Here is a 23,301-nt window from a genome sequence, read left to right on the forward strand (position 1 = left end):
TCATGTTTGACACCCCTGCTTTAATCCAAAAATATTCTGATTGGTTGCCCATCACATTCACAACACTTGAATGGCAGATGGGTGAAGTTTCTGTGTAATATCTCAAAAACAAGATATTGCACTTCATTGGTCCGGTCACATTCAAATCTCAGCAATAAAACCGTGTTTTTTTTGTTTGTTTTTTAAAACGGTCTGAAAGTGAATATTCAGAGCAGTCTGAAGCCTAAACTTGACTCATTGCACATACACTGATTTAAAATTTTGAGTCAGTTCAATTTCTGAGCAAGCATCACCACAATGTGACTGGTTGAGATGTGGAGAAGCATAATAGGTCCACTTTAATTCTTCCGTCTTTGTTTCCTTATATGACTTCAAGTGTAGCGCTGTGTTTGTGTTTCGTTAGATGTTGCAGTAAAAGCTCGAGTCTGAGGGTGAGGAAAACTGCTCAAATGAACCGATTCAAAAGGAATGACTTTAGTTAATATTTTCTTGCTTTGTTGTTGTTTTTAGATTGGATTTTTATGTTAAAGTCGAGCTTTTGTGGTAATAAAATGGCACATTATGTATTCTAACAAATGAAAACGTTCATCCCAAAACGGAGATGTTGAAAATGCGATGCCTTTGCTAATGACACCGTCTCCGTCATCCAAGCACATCTCGCAATAAGACCATCAGCCAGCAAAACAACCTTTGAATACAAATTATCAGAAAATTTGGGGTTTTAAAGGTTGTGTTTTGAAATGTTAGCTGAGGATTTCTTGAGTTTTTTGGAAGGAAACATTTGATTTGTCCCTCTTCCTTTGACTTTTTGCATTTCGCACTAACCCTGTGGTCTCTGTTTTAATAGCCCAAGCCTTACTTTACTACTCAGTGTTTAAAATATACATTAAAAAAGTGCTTTTGTTTGAAATATGTATCTTTTAAGATGGAAGACTGTACTTTGTATTAAACCTGTTTTTGAGAGGTTTTGGCATGTTTAAAGCAGATTTATGGTATTTATAACTTGTGGCATTCTTGAACTAATGAAATACAATTAAAGATGTCTATATTTATTACCAGATTATGGTCTTGATTTATTTGACTGTCTCTGTTCTGTTAAATTTTGGGTCTGGGAACTTCCAAATGTCGTCCAACATGCTATAAAAAGTGATGTTTTACTTAATACTAAGGATTATAAACGTGGAGACTTATTGGTCATCTTTGCTCCTCGCGTGAAGGTGTTCAATAGCCAATAGTGTGCGTGCCATTAGGACATGCGCACCAGAGCGTGTCAGACCTGGTCCCGCCTGGTCCCGGAGAAAACAAGGGGTGTGCTTGGGTGCTTGTGAAGCAGCAGCAGCGGCGCATGCGCCCAGGAGAAAATCACGGGCGTCGTGCCTCGCCGCAGCGATTGCAGATTTTTGATGTCAGATTGGAAGGAGTGAGAAGGGGTGAGAGACACTGGGGTCTAACATACCGAGCCCGGTGGAAAAGAGGAGTGGAAACCCGGAGTGTGTAAGAAGAGAAGAGGCGTGTGTGACTCCGACTTAATCCTTTCTTTCCAACTTGAGTCTTACAAGCCTGTCTGCAGATGCAACCTGTCTGTCATCCCATCCGTCCCAGTAATCCCTGTTTATTGCAGCGTTTCCTCCAAAGGGGACTACAATGACACCCTGGTGAACACGCTCAGGATGGAGTAATCATACAAGCACCCAGCGCAGCGCAGGATGCGCATCTCCAACCCGACGACGGAGAAGAAGAAGGTAGAGAAACCTGGCTGTTATTCTGCTTTCACATGTCAGAGATTTTCCGCGGCGCTGTGGATTGATCGTTTCCGTCATCAGCCTTCTGCTGCCGGTGTCGGTGTATAATGGAGAGCTCCAATGGCTCTGGCAGCGACACCAAACCGCAGAACCACCAGTTGGAGAAGAAGCGACTGAACCGAGCGCCTTCACCGGCCAGACCTTTCCTCAAAGACGTGCACACCCGCGGTGCCAAACCACCTGCCATCGTACCGAAATCCCCCAAACTAAGCAAGCAGCAGCAGTCTGCCACAGTGCCCTTAGCCCACCTGAACCGCAGCTCCAGACGCACCCCGGCCGGAGCCAAGGAGAAAGCAGCCACGGCAAAAAGTAACACCAAGTCTGCCGTCGCGAAAAAACCCACCAAGGTGCCACAGCATGCCGCAGCTGAGCCCAAACCCGCCAGCATCAAGCCGGACTGCACCAGCAGTCCGATCTTCGCCAAAGGCAAGAAGGGAAAACTAGCCTCCGGTTCTCCGGGCCCTCTCAGCCATGGATCCCCGATCCGGGTACCGACCGGAGCGCCTCTCGGCCGAGTCAGCCAGACCGACAGCAGTTCAGACCTGTCAGACTGCCCGTCCGAGCCGCTATCGGATGAGCAGAGGCTGGCACCAGCCGCTAGTAGCGACGCCGAGTCTGGTACCGGCTCCAGTGACCGGGATCAGCTGGGAGCAGAAGCTACCGCATCCACAGCTGCTGCCCCGCCGCGCACAACCGAGGCTTCCGCCGCCAAGGGAAGCAAGTCTCAGGCTCAGCTCGCTCCGGGCTCGCACGGAGAGAAACACAAGCAGGAGAAACCCTCCGCAAGCGCACAATCCAAACTGCCAAGCACCAAGCAAGCAACCGAGGAGGACCTGCAACGGGAAATTGAGGACTTGAGATCGGAAAACGACTACCTCAAGGTATGACAGCCTGATTTCAACAAGTTACAGAAAAATCACTGTTTTTGTGTGTGCATTTTTCCACATTCCATCCAGAGCAGCTATCCAATCAAAATCGGTCCCGTCACAGGACATCTATGGGTTCTTTTTAAGTGTCCTTGAACTTCCACCTGCTCACTAATTGGAAGCATAATTACAATCCTAAGACATTTCCCCATGATGCACAGCTGTCATCCCCACGAAATCCCCGCTCTCCATTCATCATGTCATCACTCGTATTTTTTTAACCTTCCCGGGATTCCCTGCTGGTTTGACCTTTATCAATAGGATTACATTGATAGTGGTTTTTATCCTAGTATGCCCTTTAAAATTTAGGTGTTTCATATTGTTGCTGTCAAATCACCAAAGTCTGTTTTGACAGAAAGTCTCAACATCCATTTTCCACTCTGTTGCATTTGGGGCATACATAAGTACATCTGTGTGTGCGCGTAATGATGCGAACACACTGTAATCAGATGCGGTGCAGATCTTATTTCTGCTATTTCTTAACTTTTTGGAGTTGTGTTCAGAACATAAGTGGATGACAAACGAATGCATGTGTCTGCGGATCTAACCAAGAGTTAGATCTCAGAAACCTCTGTTTTTAAGAGGGTGTACGTATATAATGCTTTGTTTGCAGCTTCAGTGGACCTGATTATACGCAGAATCCCCCCCCCCCCCCCCCCCCCCCCCTTAAGTAGGTTATCCACATAATTTGGGGAGGGGGAGGCAAACAGTTAATGCGGCATACACTCTTGCAGCCTTTTTTTTTTTTTTAATTCAATGTTTATTTGCATGTTACTGATGAGAGTATTATTTCAAAGTTGATCACGCATGTCTGCGTCTCTCTCTGGCTCGGTGGAGACACAAGAGAGTTAATCAGCTTTACTGGCTCCCGCTGTAATGGCTTTATCCCACAGGACTTGATAACAGTCAGATGTCCCATGTGTGCAGGGTTCAAACACCCTCCTGCTTGGCTGTCAGCCTGCCAGCTGGGTCTCTGAGGTCCTTTACCACGCCCCAGCCCCCATGGCCCAAAAATGTATGGGAGCCCTCATCTCTGCTGCATCTTATCCTCATGGAAAAAATGTTCAACATATTTATTTTTCTTGGGAATTTATTATTTCTGATGGTTTGGCAGTTTTGATTGGGGTGAAGGGAGATAGGGGAGATATAGGGGAGCGATATTTGATAAAAAATCTGTCTGTTTATACGGTATTTATATACATGACAACATTACATTACTACCAAAAGACAAAAGAGTTTTGTTTTTTTAATTAGAGCTGCAGTGATTAATTGTTAATTAAGAGCAAATTAATCAGCGAGCGATCTGATTGTTGTTTTTCAAGCATAAATGTGGCGGTTTGCTGTTTTTCTACCCCGTTCAATATTATTTGATTTTGGAAAGTTGACAAGATTAAAAAAAATGTTTTTTAAAACCTTTTTATGAGCTTTTTAAAAAAAATAAAAATAAATTCAAAGTTAATTATAAAATATATCTGTTTGAGAAGAAGAATAGCTGGAACCTTTTACAGATTATCTTATTATTATTATTTAATTATCTGACTGACACTTCTGGAAAGATTACTTGTTTGGTCTGTTATTAGTCTATCAAAATTACTTTCAGCCCCATCCATAAGTATTTCAAATGTTTATAAGCATATAAAATGTACCTTTTTATATAGTATAAAAATATAGTTATTTTACTTTAAAAATGTACTAAAATTTCAACTTTAAGATCATGAAAAATCAGTGTTGTTGCTGTTTGTTTGGTCTGTCAATCAATTGGTTGTCTTATTGTTTTAGTTCCACTGGCTTTTTAAAACTTATAGAATGAAATTATATATTCATTAATGATCATAAAATTTTCCATCTATTTCGCTTCATGTTAACCTTTATGTAAATCGATAACATTAGTGTTCTGGATTACTGATTTGACAAAGCATGCTAAAAATGATGGTAGTCAATGTTTAAATATGTCTCCAGCTTTCTGGATTGAACAATAAATCAATTACAAATAAAATAACTGTCAGGTAAACTGATACGTAAAATCATCTGTTCCAGGTCTTCACTGATCGTGAATACAAGTTCAAACAAACATCTCCAGCTTTCTTAAAGCAGCTGGTAATTCAAAATATCCACCCTTCCAAGAGAGGAAGAAGTAGTGCCGGTGACCCAGCATGCACACCCTTCATAAACATCAGCGATTATACACATGCTCCCAGGATGTTGCCTTGCCTCTGACTCTTTTAACCTGGCCATCGATTGGCTCGACCCCGTACGAGGTCATTAGCTGCTTCCTCCGGGGCCCTCCTCGTATAACAATGGACTGTGTGCTTTTCCAATCCAAATGAGGATAGATTTAGTTTTCATTAATTGACATACTCATCCCCTCCCTCTCTTTTTTCTCCGTCCAATTGTCTTTTCATCTAGTGGCGCTTAAGTCCTAGGACGAAACGTCTCGGGGGAAATCTACAGAACAAACTGATTCGTCGAGATGGGAGGCAAACTCAGTGGTCACCAAACAAACCTCAGTAGTGCCTCAGTACTGCAGATAAATCTCCCTTTTTCCAGACTGCGATGTTACGTTGATAGGAGCTGGAGAATATGAATGCATCCAATCCGAAGATAAGATGCTTAGAACCAACTAGTAATGTTACATCATCAGCCCTAATAGTACCTGCATTACTGGAACTCATGTAATCATATAAAAGTATTAGTGTAATCTACCACCGTATATTACCGCAGACTGTATCGCCTTTCTTATATTTTTGTATCACACACCATTTAAAATTGATAGTTTAGGACTAAAATACGTGTAGCTGTAAAACGTCATCTTTTTTAGAGTAATGAGAAGAACCAACAATTTCCGTTTTCATTGATGGTTTTGTCAAGTGTTCCACTTACGTTTTTATTACTCCGAGACTCTGGTCAACAGAAAAATAAACCAAACTATTTTCTGTGACTATTTTCTAATTGGATATTTCAGCTGTCTTGTCTGAACTTTCTTCTTTTTTTTTTTTTTTTAAGTCCAAGAAGATGAAATCTCTTATTTTGTTCTGAGATGCCGTCTGAGAGAAAAATGACTTACTTTAAGCTAGATTTTAATAATATGCTTTGAAATTTAATAGTATTTTCTTGCTCATCTGAGGCTGAATATTTTGCAATTTTCTTACATGTTGGTGGTTAATTTATAGTCAACAAAAACACAATATTTTGAGACGATTAAAAAAATAATCCCCCATAGTCTTCTGTTTGCCACTGTGTAGGATAAATCTTAAACTCTAGTCCCTCCTCTGGATAATACAATACTGTCAGCATATTGCAGGTTTAATGTGTGTTATATAATGTAGAGGAGCTTAGATCTGTAGTTTTACATTTCAGCGTCATAACTTGTGCCAGATTTATGTATTTATTGCTGTATCGCAGATGTACTCCTATTGGCGTGCATGTTGTCTGGTACTGGTTTAACAAAATGATGCAGGAAAAGAGTTTTAGGTTGGTTTCGAAAGGGTTTGATCATATTGTTTGTCTGCTGGAGTCGCTCTAACTGGTTTTCTTGGCACTGTCTGCAGCACATGTAGCAGAGCAGCATCACAGCTGATCAGACAGTCATGCAGAGTCAAGCTGGGTCTTTACAGCAGGCTGCTCACATGCATGCTAAACTGGAAGTTATTGTGTTCCTTGCATCATGGAAATCCTGGGTCCATACACATCTTTTAGGTGAGGACTTTGTATGTTCTCACTCTGCCTGTGTGGGCTCTCTCCAGCTTCTTCCCAAAGACATGCATGCTAGGTTCAGCTAATTAGTTATTCTAAAGTGGTCGTATTTGTGAATATGAGTGCAAATCGTTGTCTGTCTTGATGTGTTAGTCTTGCAATACAATGACAATCTGTCCAGGAGCCCCATCACAGGTGGGATAGCTCCACTCCGACCCTGAATAGGATAAGTGATTAAGAAAATAATGGATACAATTTGGAATCAGTGTAAGAGGATTTTTGAGGAATTGGAATTATCTGCAAAAACGTTTTCACCAATAAAAACATCGATATAACTGTAGAACATCTGAAACAGATTATTTTGTCTGTCAGAATTATTTTTTTTTTTTTTAGAAACTCAGGAGTACGTCTAACTTTCCAATTCAGCATTGCAGTTGTGCTGGAGCCTGTTCCAGCTGTCACAGGGTGTGAGACGGGCTACACCCTGGATACATCACCAGCCTGTACGCATAGAGACAAACAAACATTCACATGCATGGCCAATTTAGAATCACCATGCATGTCTTTGGATTGTGGGAGGAAGTGGGAGTACCCAGGGAGAACATGCATGCTCCACACAAGAAGCCCCAGCTGGCCTGAGCTGGATCCTAACTCAGGACCTTCTTGCTGTGAGGTGTTGGTGCTAGCCACCAAACCACCATGCCAGTCCCATAACAAACCATGAGAGGCATTTTTGTTTTTGTTTTTTTCTCTTAAGTAACCAGATTATAATTTCTGGAAAGAAACAGCAAGGCTATTTTTTTTCTTTCAAAGTGATTTTTGGTGCTTTTTGGCATTTTAATTCAGTAAAAGCAAGCATCTGGTAAATGGTGAATGGATCGGTATTCATATAGCGTTTTTCTGCTTTTCTACTCTAAATGAACACTCAAATCATATCAGTATCATTAATGTGCATTATTAACATAGTCGGCCTCTGTTTTCCGTCTTTCTCAGGATGAAGTGGACGAGCTGCGGGCTGAGATGGAGGAGGTGCGCGACAGCTATCTGGAGGAGGAGGTTTACCAGGTACAGGAGCTGCGGAGGGAACTGGACCGCTCTAATAAAAACTGCCGAATCCTGCAATACCGCCTGCGAAAGGCAGAGCAGAAGAGCCTACGGGTTGCTCAGACCGGACACGTGGACGGAGAGCTGCTGCGTAGTCTGGAGCAGGATCTGAAGGTCTGCGAGCTTGTCTGTGTATTTGTCAGTGACCGCAGTAACACCTGTCATCACTCAACACTTTTACACTGACATTTTGTCATGCCAAAGTATTGCATGTGTTCACACATAACGCCAAAGTTATGAAGAAGGATTTTTATCTTTAGGATAATTAATAATCTGAGCTGTAAGTTTATTCACAGCATCTTTTCAGTGTGGCAACATTATGACTCTAAGCCAGTCTTTCTTTTTCTGGCATTTTAAAATTTGGGAAACTGAAAAAAAGTTCAATCCTCAAGCTCTATATTTTTAATCAATCAATAGCAATAAAAAAGCACAACATTTAATTTTACTTAAAGGTCAGTGTTTGCTTTACCAAAAAACCCCATATACCTTAGCTTAGCTTCCCTTCATTATTTTCACAGTGGACCTGCACCTCCCTAGAGGGTGAGATTTAAGTCCAAGAAGTCCAAGTGGAAACTGAAATAGTTCAATGACTGATAGTGTCACAAGATTGATTTAAGAGAGAAACTAATAATCATTGTCATTATCAACTAATCTGTCAGTTTAATAGTAGTAATGATAAAGAAAGTTTTTCCTATAGGGCAGCAAATTATATAATAAAACGTGTGTGGATGTGTTAGGATGTAAGTCAGTAGAGGAGTACCTTAATCAACATATTAACACGTGCATTATGTTTGAACCTTTTGGGACCGTGTGACCTTAGGTGGCCAAAGATGTATCGGTACGTTTGCACAACGAGCTGGAGATCGTGGAGGACAAACGCAGCAGAGCTGAGGACGAGAACGAGCTGCTCAGACAAAAGATCATCGAGGTGGAGATCGCCAAACAGGCACTGGCCAACGAGCTGGAGAGGACCAAAGAGGTCAGAGAATAACAATGCAGTAGTTGAGAGTTTAGTTTGTGGCTTTGCTGTAAATGAACAGCCTGTAAATATGGATTTCCACATATAAACAAGGAGGAATTTTGGTTAATGTGACCATGTTTCAGATGAATGGTGATCACTGACCTGATCAGCAGGAGGGTCACTGCAGTCAAATTTTGCCTTTAAGTGCAGCATCTTTTCTCAAACACTCGCATCAGGATGTGTGAACACGTTACTTTCACTGTATTATTCAAAAATAAGGCCAAAAAACCCCTCCCACTCACAGCTCAGGTGTGTGAACAAGTTGTTCCCCATAAATGTGCGTTAGGAAAGAGGTTCAGCAACTTCTTTTAGCCAACATTCATAACAATAAACAATGAAAGAGCTCGTCAAAACCAGATGTCTTGCTTCTCGTGCTTCTCTTAGTTTAGACATTTTGACCTCGATGGCATTTCCCACTACACGGTTTGGCACATAATGAATGGCTACATCCCAAGAAGCAGTACATAACATTTTGTTCTAGATGTTATGAGCTTCAGACTAACTAAACTGAAGGTATGTGATAGCTACGAAGTCAGAGAGGAAATTCCAAGTAATGTCTGAGCTCTATTTTTCTAGTTTAGTGGTGAATCTGAATCATGGAAAGTCATGCTTCTTTAGGTGCTAGGAAGTACACTCCCACTTTAACTGCAGTGTACCCACACTCCCAATTTACCCATGTTCTTTAAATATTTTAATTTTGTGTTTTTGCTGCTGTATCAGTATAATTTAGGCTTTTGTTATACTTCAATATCACTGTTTACTGCATCTGTGAAGTAAGGCCGTCTCACAGGTAACGAGATGAGCAGAAGCTATTCTCAGTGCTGCTCAGCTTCAGTTGCTTAGACTAATCGATTCTGACAACGGGAGGTAACATGCCATCTGCCAACAAAGAAAAAACTAGGCTAATACCAGGCCGGTCAGTCTGGAGATGTGGCTTTCTTTTGGCAGCAGGATGACACTGTTACTCGTTTCCTGTCGTTATGTGCACTGCTGAAGATGCTTTGATTTTAAGCTCATGCCACATTGTCTCCGTGAGACTTTGCATGCTTCTGCGTACCCTTCAGAAAGGTCTACCACTGGTTCAGAATCTATATTCTAAAGATGTTTCTGACCTTAACTGTCAGTGCTCGCAACATCGCTGTTTTCAAAGACAGCTTATCAGGAACTGACTGAGAGGCAGAATTCATGTCTACTATGGATGTGCTAATGCAGTCAACGCAACTCTTGTTGCTGTAATCCTGATAACCTTTTAAAAGAAAGTTATTGGGAAAGAGCGAGAGTGCAGTGTGAGGAAGCTGCACATTGTTCTTTTTGACATTTTTCAGATATCTGTAATGCGGGGCGTGCTCTGTAACTGTGGCTCGGTGCAGTTTTATGCAGCTCGGTGGTGGTGGGACGATGCATACATTTATGAGCATAAGATGACACAGACTGTCTTGTTCAAAGAGGAGGAGTGGAGGGAGTAGTAAGTAGAAAGGCTGAGACAGCGGCTGCTCCAAATGATTTTTTTGTGTTTTCCTCCGAGCTTTGTCCCAGAAAAACATAAACCGTCTCTGGCTCTTTTATAATACAGCACCCCCAAATGTGTTCAGAGTTGGTCCACATTTCTTTTTCCGTGGGCTCGCATAAAGTCTTTTGATTGCTTTAAAATTCAGGATAACCATTTCAGGAAATTATTAGAGTGTTTACACGCAATTTATTTGGCGATCAGCTTCAGCAACTGAATCTAAGAAACTGCCCTTTGCTCTCAGAGCTGCTCAGTCACAGAGATAACATCAGTCATAGACAGGAAAGGAGCAACACACTTACTGATAAGAATGCAGCTCAACTGGATTGAGGAGTACTTCATTTCCTTTTCAAATTTATTTACACCTCGTAAACCATGACTCAGGTGTACCGTGACGCAATTTACAGAAGAAAAGGGAAGCACATAATCCAGCACTGCTTTGAGTTTTGTTCTAGTTTGTATGAGTCAGCCCCATTACTTTTCTTAGGATATCTTTTCAGCTCCTTTATCACTAGTGTTGAATGCTAACATACACTTTAAATGCAGACGAGCACCACTGCATGAACAAAGCACCTTAACGTGGGCTTCTCAAATAAAATCATACTGTCGATCAAAAAAACCCCAGTTCAGCTCAAGTTCATTATAACCATCTATTCAAAAGAACTCTTCAGAAATAAAGAATTAGATTAAAAATTTTATACACATAAAATTTACTTTAAATAAGAGCAGAGATGGCTAATCCAAAGAGCATTGGTTGGATCCCTGCCTCCTCCAGCCTGTGTATTTAAGTATCCTTGGTAAAGATAGTGAACCGCAAGTTGCCTCTGATGTGTCCATTGGTGTGTGAGTCTGTGTGAATGTTATATAAGTACCGGTCCCTTTACCGTTTCTATCAATACATTGATCTGTTACATTAAGCATCTTTTAGTAACCATACAAGTATTTATGAAAGCAGGAGTTGCTGCACTGATCCTAAAACACCAAAGTTACACAATAGTACAAACAAACCAACCAGTCGAGACTAACAACTACCATTTTTTTGTGGGACCTACAAAATCAAATCGCATTTTATATTAATTGATCTACTGTAATTAAAGTTTTTGTGCTTGCGTAAAAGATACTGAGATGTATTGTGTAATCTGAGAGTAAACATCTTTGTCTCTGTACCTGAATTTGGCTTTTATACAAGGCGATCTAAAGAGCCGTGCTACAAACCTCATGTTTGACACGTTTCCCTAAAAACCTCTAGTGAAACACAAACATTGATATAATATTCTGTGTGTAAAAAACAAAATCAACTGTTTTCTTCCTCATTCTGTGTGTGTACATTTAACAGCTTAAAATCCAGCCATCAGTAAATGTTGTCGTATTTGCCAATAGTTATTCTGATGTTGGGCATATGTTATATTTATACACATTAATCCTCAATTTGTTTTGAAAAAGTATTATGAAAAAAAAATCAGTTTGAATTTTTTCACTGCATTGCTAAAGGTCGGCTAATCTCCAACAGTTTGTGCATCTCTGCCCTTTAAAACCCAAGTCCTCATGTCCCTGCGCCTGTTCTTGGCTATTGGAGGCTGCACAATGTGACGCTGGCCCAGAGATTGGCACCCCAGCATGGATTAATCCAACAAGAAGGGCTGTTATAAAACAGCCTGGCGTTTTTCCGTACGCTCAGATGGGAGGGGAGAGCGAGGGAGAAAAAGACAGAGAGGTATGGGATGGCTGTAAGCAGACGGCCATAGGCCACGTGTGCGTGCGCTATAACAACAGCTTTCGGCCCTGATATCAAACAGTTTAGCAGAGCTGCCTGACGGGATCTTCTTCACTTTAAATTATGGTCTCGTTGCTGGTCAGCACGAAGGCAAACTGTGATCAATTGGGAGATTTTTCATTCTGACATTTGAAGAAAGGCCCACTGATGTGTGTAATGAACTGGAACTAATGAAATGCCAACACGCAGAACACGAGCATCAGGTGATTTATCTGCAGTTCCTGCTTCGCTGTGATAAACTCATCTTTCATTAGGCCAAAGGATAATCCTTTGTGCGGTGGTTTCCCTCTCAGTGACTCCCAGGTATGTTGCACGTCAGATATTTTCATATTGAAGCATTAACTTGACATCAGATGTCATGAAAGCAGTGATCAATAAAGTCTCATTGAGGGTTATGCTGGTAAGATGAGGCTTCTTTTGGAGTAGGCAGAGAGCATTTAAGTGTGATTTTGTAGCGTTTGTTCTGCTGAAGGAGTTCTAATAAAAGCCGTTCACAGCAGTATCTGTGGATTATTCATCTTCTTAATGAATTTGAGTGGAGGACATATCTAAAAAGGAAGGTGACCAAATAAAGGCACTATTAGTGGGTCCTACTATATTCATTTTGATTTAATCGAGTCATAGCGAAGCCCTAAAAAAAAGAATATATCTGGAACTAAGAATCTCTAATCACTTGATCCCAGACCCTGATGTGATGTTTCAAGAAAGCCTTTCTGGTCTGTCAGACAGCCCAAATTAATTTCACACTGGCCACTTTCTTTTCAAATCAAATCACTTTTTATTGTCACATCACATGTGCAGGTACACTGGTACAGTACATGTGAGTGAAATTCTTGTGTGCGAGCTTCACAAGCAACAGAGTTGTGCAAAAATACAATAACGTAAAACAAGCAAAATATAAGAATGGCTAAATCTGAGACTAATAAATATATGTACAATATATAATAGTATATGCATTACTGGATGTGTATACTAATATGTTTTTCTATATATGTGTGTGTGTATACATATTTTACAAATTAAATAGATTAAACAATAAAATAAAATATATAAAAAATATACAGAGTTGGTTGAGACATATGCAAAACAGTGGCATTAATGTACAGTATGTAGTGCATAATGGGTTTTTTTTTCAGTCTAATTGATTATTAAATAAATAAAGAAAAACATCTGCTGAGGATCATTTGAGATTGAAAGCTGCCATTTTTGGGAAGTGGAAAAGGGTATGTCACCTGAAATATACATTAAAATGAAGAGCATGTGCAGGCAGAATGTATTCGAGTGAAATTGTTTACACGATGCAATCTGTTCGATAAGGGTTGTATTCCAAAGGCTGATTTGCTTCAAGTGCTTGTGGATGCATAGAGTCGTCACCTGTGCTCATTAGCAAGCTTCTGTTTTGTGTGTTTTTGGGGGGTTTGTTTAATCTTTGCAAAGCGATGGTGTGTTTTTCCTTTTATTGCCTTGTTCAGGTTGTTCATGTGCAGGTTGCAGTGGAGACGAATCAAAAATTTGCAAATGATGAACTGATTTGATGTGCATTATCAGTTTAACTACTAACTAAATGCAACACAACTCTGCTGGTTTTTAACTATGAAAGAGCCACAATAACTGGGTTCACTTATGCAGAACCAAAAATAAAGACTGAAGGTGTCTACGAGAGAAGTTCCAACCTTTCAGTTGTTTTGTTGCTGTGTTTTCCCCACTACAAAGATTTCAGAGGGAAATGCCTGCATTCTTAATAAGTCACCTCAACCGTATCTGAGCGAGAGTCACCACAGACATTTGTTTCATGTCAGAGCTGCTGCATCGTTCCCCCCCCTTCCTTGGCGGAAAAAGCGTTGGCTTTGAAGAAGCATCTCCTGATCCTTCTGTTCTCCTTGCTTCTCCACACCTCTCTCTTTCACATCTTCCCCCTCTCCTCTCCTCTGCTGTGGTTCCCCTGTTGGAGGAGTGTAAAGGAATCTCATTGACCTAGTTAGTATCTTGTGTCTGACTCCACCAATAGGAAGGAGAACAGGCGTGAGGAGAGGAGCAGCGTAGGGACTCAAAATTTGCTGCAGTGACACACATCCATATAAAGCTTATCATCGCGCAGCCACTGTGCAGTTTGCTCAATGTGCAGAAATTCTTCGTAGACGTGATTGAGAGGAGGACGCCATTACTTGCACATTTCTGCTGTTTTCAGGTGGAAACCACATCTTCAGCTCCGATTTAATGAGAACGGCATTAGAATAACACCATAAACGCACGTCTGAAATCAAGGCTGTGCTTGACACATAGCTTTTTATTTTACAACAGTAATGTGTATCATGAATGCCTAAACTGTGGAGTAGTAAATCATTTTAGAGGAGACAATATTGTTACCCTATAGGCAAGCTATCGGAGACCCAAAGCAAGTAATGGAAAATCGACAAGTGCATGAAACCCTGGAGTCATGTGTTACAACTCTGAGGCATTTGGCCTTTGAAGTTAAAACCCTTGCAAGATGGAATTTCTCCTTTTCTATTTATTTATTTATTTTTCATGCACGCCGTCGTGTTGCTCAAACGTTTCAATTTGCAGTCGTATCCAAGCCGTCGTTTTATAATCAGAAAACATCCCGAAGCATTCGCCGTTCCAGCATGAAAGTGTGTCTTTAAATGTCTTCAGACACATGAAGGGGCATTTGAAAGAAATTCAAAAACATATTTGTCGCCATCCTAAGTGCAGTCTTCAGAAATCGTGAGCCTTGGCATGTAGTTCACATCTGATTTGCATTTAAAGTGCTCTTACAGGCATCAAAGCTGGTAAAATACTTTATCTAAAACAGTTGATATTTGATGATGAAATTAAACTAAATGTATCCTGAGTTTTTCGTAATGTCTATAAAATTAAATCTGTATTTATGGAAGCTACCTGGCAACTAGCCATGGCTGGTTGAAAATTCAGATGTTTCCACCTTTTTTGGGTGCCATCATTTGATGTTTATAGTTGAAAATGGGGAAAAATCTCTATAAAGGCAAAGCTAATCTTGCATCTGTGCTTTGAGCTGGTAGGTTAACCCTGGCCCAGTTGGGTGTTTTTGGAGAATGAATATTTAATGTGCTGCGAGATGATTAAGTAAATTAACTATACAAGGGGGAAAAAAGAAATGAAAACAACAAGTCCAAGACAGAGCAGTGGTGCAACAGAAACGTGGCTGAGATACAGGTGCAGTGGTTTAATACAGTTTAAATATAACAAAACATCTGAAAATGCAAATAAAGCTGGTGTCCTGAAAACATCACCTCATTGTCTCACAGTATTTTGTTCAGCTTAACCCAGATCTGAAAGCAGGAGAAATCCAAGGTTGGTATCATGGATGCTTCTCTTCTTCACTGTAACAAATGGTATTAGCAGTTATATTTAGGGTGTTTGACAGCAGCTTGGCAGGCTGTAACTCAGGCTGATTCATTGTGTTGCTCACCTCTCCTCCAAACACAAGGAACAGACAAGCCATCAGGAAAATAGAGCTCCCACTAGTATGTTGGGGGCCATCGCCTTGAGTGAAATATAGTCAGAAAAAACTGTTCTGGCCTCGCCTGAGGGTATGAAGAGAGACGATGTCAGTTCTGATCTACATTATCCTGCTGAATTGTTTTGGATGCTTCCAGACTATAAAGATTTTTGCTCAAAAAAAAAAAAAAGATAAGGCGATAATCCTGTTAAGGCTCCAGTAATCCATATTTTCACAATAACAAATAATATATATTGACTACGTGTAATGCAAAGTGGGTCACTGGTAACTAAATTCAGACATTTTCGTACTAAGTTTGACTCTTGTAATCCTGTAAGGATCATGTGAGAACGTTTTAACTTTGTTTTGATTCTGCAAACAATTCTCCCACCCACAGCCTGAATAAAACAATAAATACAACTGTAGTGTATCACAAGCCTATTTCATGTATAAATAAAAAATTATCCCTCGACACCCATCTGCCGTTTTCTAACAGCTCTGTTGTCTGGAAGAGCAAACGGGTAAATTTCTTCTGGTGCGTAGTGACCAAAACAATGAGCTAATGCAGCTTAAAGTTATATGGAGAAGAGCTAATATTCTTACTAGGTCTAAAAGTTTCCAGATGTTTGAGCTTGAGAGCAGAAAAAGGCATATAGAGTGATCCTGATGAAGCAGGAACTCTTGCCATAAGGCATTACAAGGAGATGATCTATGGTGGCCCAGTGTTACATCTTATCAGGATGCTTACAGCAACTCTGTGCTGGCCAGTTTCCATTTCTTTTACTCCAAAAATAAGCCCAGTTACATGTTCCGTGCACACCTGCAGTCCTACTGTCAAAAGCTGCTTGTAGCCATGTTTATAGATCAGGCTACAGGGACTTTGTGGTGTCAGTGAGCTTCGCTGTAGTCTAAAAAAGTTCATTTGATGAGGCAGCGGTCAGAGATCGCCTGAGTCACAGAGCGCTGTCACCATGTCCTCACCGACAGCAGCAACAGGGCGAGACAAGGCTGCATCAACATAAATGTAAACTACAAGAGACTAAAGTGACTTATGGGAGGATTGTGCAGCCCTCCTGTTGCAGAAGAACACGTCTACTGTCAGGGAAAAGACGAGTATATTATTTAGCACGACTCTTGTGCAAGACATTAAGCTCTGTTCTGGCCTTTAACTAGAATCTGTTTCCAGAATGAGTACAAAGGCACATAGAGATGCAATCATATCCAAAAAAATGTTTTCCTTATTTTCCTTGTTGTTATATAACATGTAACATTTCGAAGAATGTGTTGGCTTTTAACATTTCCAGTAAAGCCAGAGAAGCATTATCACTCATTAGGAGTCCTATTTCTGGCACTGGATGAATATAAGTTCAATAATAACACATCTTTTAACTTGTCCAGGTCTCTGTAAACTCCTTGGGGAAATACCTGGCTGAAATATCTAGTTGATAAATGCTTCAATATGTACTTTATACAGTGAGTCTTTCATAGTGTTTTTCACAGAAAACAGCTGCCTGCCACAGCTGAGAGCACTGAAAGTGACCAGAACAGTAAAGCTAGGAGTTTTATAACTAACATGATCATTTAAGGTTCCTGATTATTCTGTGTGCTCATCACTCCCTGCAAAATCTTAATTATTCTACATGAAAGGCTTAGTGTTTTTTTTTAAAAAAAATATGGCACTATGAATATTAAAAATGCAACTCAGGATATTGCATATGCACAGAAAATATACATATACAATATATAGAATAGCTTGTTTCTTTCCAAAAAGAGTTCGATGCACATTTTGATGTACACATTTTTCATCAAGATGGACTCCAATAGAATCACAAAGCTGTTTATGTTTTTACAGTCCAGGAGTGTATAACCTTCCTGAGAAAATAAAGAGCTGTGCCTGGTCAAGCTTGCAGTATCCAAGTGAGTTCTCTATCATATTTAAAGTGATCTATTTCAGGCAATGTATTAGTCTGGGGGGGACTGTGTGGTCTCTCACTTGAAGTAGATGGGGCTGCATGTGTCTGAGAACTGTGGGAGCCTATAGATCTGTTTGTGCTTTAATCCACAGTGCTTGTTACAGAAGAAACTATGAGACTGGCAAAGAAAACAGAGGCTGTCACTGCTTCCTCTCCGAGGTTATATGTTGCACGCAAACAGTCATAAGCAAATAATGACTTCGGTGATATGGACAGAGACCTGCTGCATAGCTTGTTAAGACTGAGGGAGACTAAATCAGAAAGCTGTGAAATCTTGGTGACTTATCCCTCCTTTAATTACCTCTTCTATTTGCTTTCAATCCCCTCTTTGTTAAGTACCTAGGGGGTTTTAGTGTAGCTTCCTCGCCCTCCTTTGCTGGCCTTGAATTTCGCTGCACTAATGATGACCTGGAGAAGAACATCATCACCGTTTGACTATACCAACACATAACGAAGGTCGAGGTATTGTAGTTTCTAGAGAGCTACTGCAAGCCTGTCGTTTCCATGTCATGCTGTGATATTCAGTACTAGATGAAGTTGTTTTTTTTTGGTTTTTTTTGAAGCTTCAAACTGCTCTTTAAGCTATCAGCAGTTCACATGATAATGCACATTGCCTGTGAACAACCATCTGAGATAGAGCCATTCTTTTTATGCTTAATTAAGTGTGATTCAGACATAGATGTTTATAGTGATAGGAACGGATATACTGACCGCTAGGCTTTTAATTTTAAGTGAACTTTAAAATACCAATTTTAGGGAGTTTGTACTGTGTTGATGCTTAGATAACATGGATAACATTAGTTTTGTGAGACTTAAAGTTAGACATATACCCCAATTACCAATATATCTCCAATAACCTAATATTGGCTGATGAATTAGCTGGCTCACGTGGTTGGTTTTAAAATACAGCCCTGGAGTTGCAAAATGTTACAGGTTATGAGTGTAAACTACAGTGTTTAGAAATCAAACACTGGTTAACCTTTAATTAAATAAGCGTATCAATGCCTTAGACCCCCTCTAAGGAAACTGAGAAAAGGCAAAGCTCCAGCCCAGCTGAGGGAGGAAGGCGGTCATCCCAGAAGAATCAGTTAAAAGCTCCACTTCAGGAGCTGTGACATGACACAAACAAACACTACCCCCCGACTTAAGCCATCATCTGGGCTAATAACAAGTCCGGGTAACAACTCTGTAGATTACTGCACTCCTTGGCCGCCACCTGAGCTCAGACTTCGTTATCTTGTACAACGTCCTGTGGCAGCTTGGTAGTCTGCTGGGATTTCATAATAGTTCAGTATTTCACCTCTCACTTTGCTCCTTTATTGGTTCCCCTCCTAACATTTTCTGGCCACGAAGCTCCCATGTGTGCAGAGGCGAAAGCCCCTCCTTCTTATTACCAACCTTTTGTGAACCTTTTGATGCACACTAGGGCACAGTGAAGTGCTGGGTGGTGGAAAAGTGGCGCGGGGGTGAGGCCGACCTCATTATCAGCCAGCTGGACACTCGTACGCATCGTTTTGACCCTCATCCCCCCCTAACCTACACCCCCCTCCAACTGTGCGCTCATTCAGGCTCCTTCCATAGATTATAATAGTGCTCTGTTGTATGCTGTGTGTATGGTTCCTATTAGTGAGCAGAGGAGACATGGCTGATGCCTGAGGGAAAGCTCCAGATAAACAGACACAAGTTTATGATCATGGGGTTGTAAGGTTTTTATTTATCCTTGCTTTGTTACCATAGACACATGCTTGATGGTAACAGAACGAGGAGTCAGAGTCTTGAAAAATAACTTGGTTCCTGCTAATTATGAATTGCAGATGATGTGAGAAGAGGCTGCCGTTCCTAACTACATGATAATCATGGGCTAAAGGATAATAAGCCGCTGATAAGGGCTTAATTGGGCCTGGAAGCTATCTTGAGAAGTCTGTTTACAGAAACAATCAGATGCACCAAAGTCTAAATGGGCTTATTTCTTTTTGCACTGTTGCATTGGAGTAAGATTTGAGGGAAGTATCTGATCTTTTGATTGCACCAAATCTCAAAGAAAGGGATTTTTAGTAACAGGAAATTATATATCGACTGATCTTTTAAAATGCCAATTTAAAAGATTTTTTGTTTTTACTGGTTTTTGAGACTTAAAGTTAGACATATATCCCAATACCAATATGTCTCCAATACTCTAATATTGGCTGATGAATTGGCTTGGCTTGGTTGGTTGATTTTACAGGACAGCTGTAACTGGAACAAAGTTTAAATGTCCATCACACAATATCATTGCTGCTATAGCCTAAGTTTGGAAACCCATTGACTAGTCTGCTGGCAAAGTCTCTGAAGACAAGGAGCAATTTTTCAGGGCTCCTGATAGAGCTGATGCGTGTCTGAGCAATGACTTCCTGTTGTATTCAGTGATAGTTGTTTCCAAATACTCAGTTTTGGGCACAACTTTTTTTCTATGCTAAATAGTCAATGTTTTCAAGATTGCATTTCAGCAAATACTCCCCCAGTCTCTCCTTGCTCTTTACACAGAGTGTTTACCTGCACACAATCAAAGGTTGCTTAAATGTGTTTGGTCAGCAGAACTCAAGCTGACTGCATAATGACACCAGAAAACCTTTGCCTGCAGGTTCTACATATTCATAGGCAGATATCTGTTTATGGAGATTACTGTGACCTACTTCCACCATTGTAACCAACCCATTAGGAATGCAGCATGAACTGGTGTGATGATCAGCAAGACACTGGTGGCATTGTGGAAAAACAAAGCAAGCCTGAATGTTTGGACTTTTAACAAAGAGGAAAAACCAGTTCCTTGTTTCTATGATGTTTCCTCAAACTGTGACCTCACTAAGGAGGATGGCCATAAACAAAACCAGTACACGAGTTGTAGCTGTACATTATATTCAATGAGTTAGTAGTTATTAGTAGGTATCTACATAAGTCAACCTTGAAGTTGTGTCCAAGTGTGTTAGAGCTACCTCTCACGATGAAGTAAACGTAATCCTCATCTCCCTCAGAGATTTTGGTTCATGTTGACACAATAGCCTCACACAGTTGGTGCAGAATTGGGCAAAAAATGTGCCAAGAAAATGTCCCTCACCCCACTATATCCCCAGCCTGAGTGGTTGGTTTTATGCTCTCTTGTTGTTCAGTTCTGACCCTACCATCTGAATGTTGGAGAAGAAATTGTGACTCATCAGACCAGGCAATGTGTTTCCAGTCTTTGATGAGCCTGTATGAATTGTAGCTTCAGTTTCCTGTTTCTGGTTGACAGGAGTGGCAGCCAGTCTGAAGATGTTCTTCTGCATACCTTGGCTGTAATGAGTGTTTATTTGAGTTACTGTCTTCCTGTCACATTGAAGCAATCCAACCATTCTCTTCAGACCTCTGATGTCAACAAGGCATTTTTAGTCAGAGAGCTGCCGCTCGTTGGATATTTCTCTTTTTTTTTTGGACCATTCTCTACAAACCTTAGAGCTGGTTGTGTGGAAAATCACAGTAGATCAGCAGTTTCTAAAATACTCAGACTAGACCATCTGGCACCATTTCACTACATTGGTGGACCATGTAGTGGAAAGGGATGACTCAGAGATTCTGTTCCCACTAAATGTATGCTGTATGCATGTACACATGAGTAAACTGCACAAGTGAGCAGGTCGTGGATGACTTCAGTTCTGAGATGCTAGAGTTGGGAAGTTGTGAGTGATCTCCAGAGTAGTTCTTTACTTTTCAAGAGTTTTGATGTATTTTTTTATGTCAGTACAACTTTCTGTTTTTCTCTGTTTTCCATTAAGAAAGACAACAATGACCCAGTTTGTTAATTTATCAACATAAAACACCCACTAATGATATTCAGACAAGTGAAGACTTCCTACTTTTTCTTCTTTTTATATATTCGATCAAAGGAATCCCCCTCTCTGTTCGGCTTGCGTGGGAGTGGGAATGTAATTTTGAGCGGCATCCGTCTAGGTCACGCGTATAATCACTTTTGACTCAAGTAAAGGAGATTTACATGCCAAATTGAAGCAAAGGTTTGGAATCAATGTAATGAATGGTGCTGAAGTGGGTCAGCTATGAGAAATACTGCAACGGGCTACATTTGTTTGAGTTTTTGGTCTTTTCATCATATTTGTTGATAATAACAGAGATTCATCTGTGCGCTGCTTTGGACAAAAGCATCTGCCAAATACATATGAAGGTAAAATATCACCAGCTTTATCCCTTATCCTCCCTTCAAAGATGAATTCTTAATCTCAGCTGCACCAACTGGTTCAAGATGGGTTGCACAAAAAAATAAGAGAGGATCTTTGTGTTCTGCATGTCTGTGCTGGAGAAATTTGTTCTGGCAGGAACAGCATGGGAAATGTAGTATCTCTTTCCATTTCTGATTTGTCAGCATTAATTTGCCCGAGGGCGGGGTCGCCTCCGGTTGAGTGTAACTCGCTGATCTTATCCGTCTTCTCTGTATATCTTGATGAGTGCAGAGCGACATTCGCCTCCCTTGCCTTCTCCACATGGCTCGCTTTCTTTGTACTGCACACTGCACAGCACTGGCACGCAGCCAGTCTGCTTTCCCAGAATACTCGCTGGACCTGCTGAAGAGTTTGGAGGCAGCTGACATGGCAGCTCTTCCCTCCTCCTGGCCTGTCTGAGCCACAGTGTCACTAATAGCTGTTAGTGGGTTGACTCCTAGTGACGCTTTAAATTATTATTTTATATATGTATCCATACAGTAGCTTCACTTAGACTCTGGGATGTTTGGGAGTTCAGGCTTTTTAGGCTGGATGTGCACTGGATGACCTCCAGACAGAGCAGTAGTATGCAGCGCCAATGCCTTTCAGGTGTATTGTGTATTTTTCACTTGTCTCTAGGGAAGAGTTTTGCTGTGTCTGCAGGCTTTTTAAAGCACTGTCCTGCAGCTCATTTTAAGTTACACACATTCCCACCTGGGAGCTGCCCTGTACAGTCTCATGACTTCACCGAGGGCTTTGTTATAAAGGGGTACAAGGGTGTCCATTCATTTTTCTTTGATTCACAGGTGATCTCAAACAAACAGTCATCTAATATTTGTGGGATTGCTGCTGTTGTCCTCAAGCTTTTGTAGACTTCAGCAGTAAGACCTCACAGCAAGAAAGTTGTGGGTTCGAATCTGGACTGGGGCCTTCTTTGCATGTTCTCCCCGTGTCTGTACGGGCTTCTCTATGGTTTCCTCTCACAGTCCAAAGAGATGTATGGGGATGGTTTAAGTGGTGGTTCTAAAGTAGCTGTTGGTGTGAATGTGAGTGTAAATATCTGTCTCTGTGCATTAGCCAAAAGCCACAGCATGTCTTTTATCCTGCCGTCCTTCTCTCACACGTGGTCGTGGCAGATGGCCCCGCCCCTCCCTGAGCCTGGTTCTGCCGGAGGTTTCTTCCTGTTAAAAGGGAGTTTTTCCTTCTCACTGTCAAAATAAACTATCATAGCTATGCAGATGACACACAAATATATATCACAATGTCACCAGGAGACCGAGGCCCTGTACAGGCTCTTGGTAAATGCATTGAGGAAACTAATGACTGGTTGTGCCACAATTTTCTCCAGCTAAACAAAAACAAAACTGAGGTAATAGTCTTTGGCGCCAAAGAAAAACGATTACAGGTCACCAGAGAACTTCAATCTATACATCTAAAAACCACAAACCAGGCGAGAAATTTGGGTGTAGTGATGGATGCAGACCTAAACTTAGAAAAACACATTAAGACAATAACAAAATCAGCTTACTATCACCTCAAGAATATTTCAAGGATAAAAGATCTGATGTCTCAACAGGACCTGGAAAAACTAGTCCATGCATTCATCTTTAGTAGGCTTGATTACTGTAACAGCATCTTTATAGGTCTACCTAAAAAATCAGTCAGACAACTACAGCTCATTCAGAACTCTGCTGCTCGAGTCCTCACTAAGACCAAAAAAGTGGACCACATCAGTCCAGCTCTGAGGTCTTTACACTGGCTGCCTGTCCATCAGAGGATAGACTTTAAAGTTCTGAT

At 40.9% G+C, this 23,301-nt stretch overlaps 1 protein-coding gene across 5 annotated transcripts in view; it reads left to right on the plus strand.

Moving 5' to 3' along the window:
- The first annotated feature begins 1,251 nt into the window (after nucleotides 1-1,251).
- The window catches only part of mtcl1 (microtubule crosslinking factor 1), a 79,407-nt gene continuing 57,357 nt past the window's right edge, over nucleotides 1,252-23,301 (plus strand). For 3 of the 5 annotated variants that reach the window (XM_026150588.1, XM_026150589.1, XM_026150590.1), the window contains exons 1-3: nucleotides 1,253-2,683; nucleotides 7,415-7,639; nucleotides 8,346-8,504. In XM_026150588.1, coding sequence (XP_026006373.1) covers nucleotides 1,850-2,683; nucleotides 7,415-7,639; nucleotides 8,346-8,504 — 1,218 coding nt within the window. In that variant the 5' untranslated portion in view covers nucleotides 1,253-1,849. Of the gene's footprint in view, nucleotides 2,684-7,414; nucleotides 7,640-8,345; nucleotides 8,505-23,301 lie in introns of all 5 variants that reach the window. The other 2 variants (XM_026150591.1, XM_026150592.1) reach the window with 1 other exon arrangement.

The sequence above is a fragment of the Astatotilapia calliptera genome, chromosome 18 (genome assembly GCF_900246225.1).
Source record: "Astatotilapia calliptera chromosome 18, fAstCal1.2, whole genome shotgun sequence".
In the NCBI taxonomy this organism is placed as follows: domain Eukaryota; kingdom Metazoa; phylum Chordata; class Actinopteri; order Cichliformes; family Cichlidae; genus Astatotilapia; species Astatotilapia calliptera.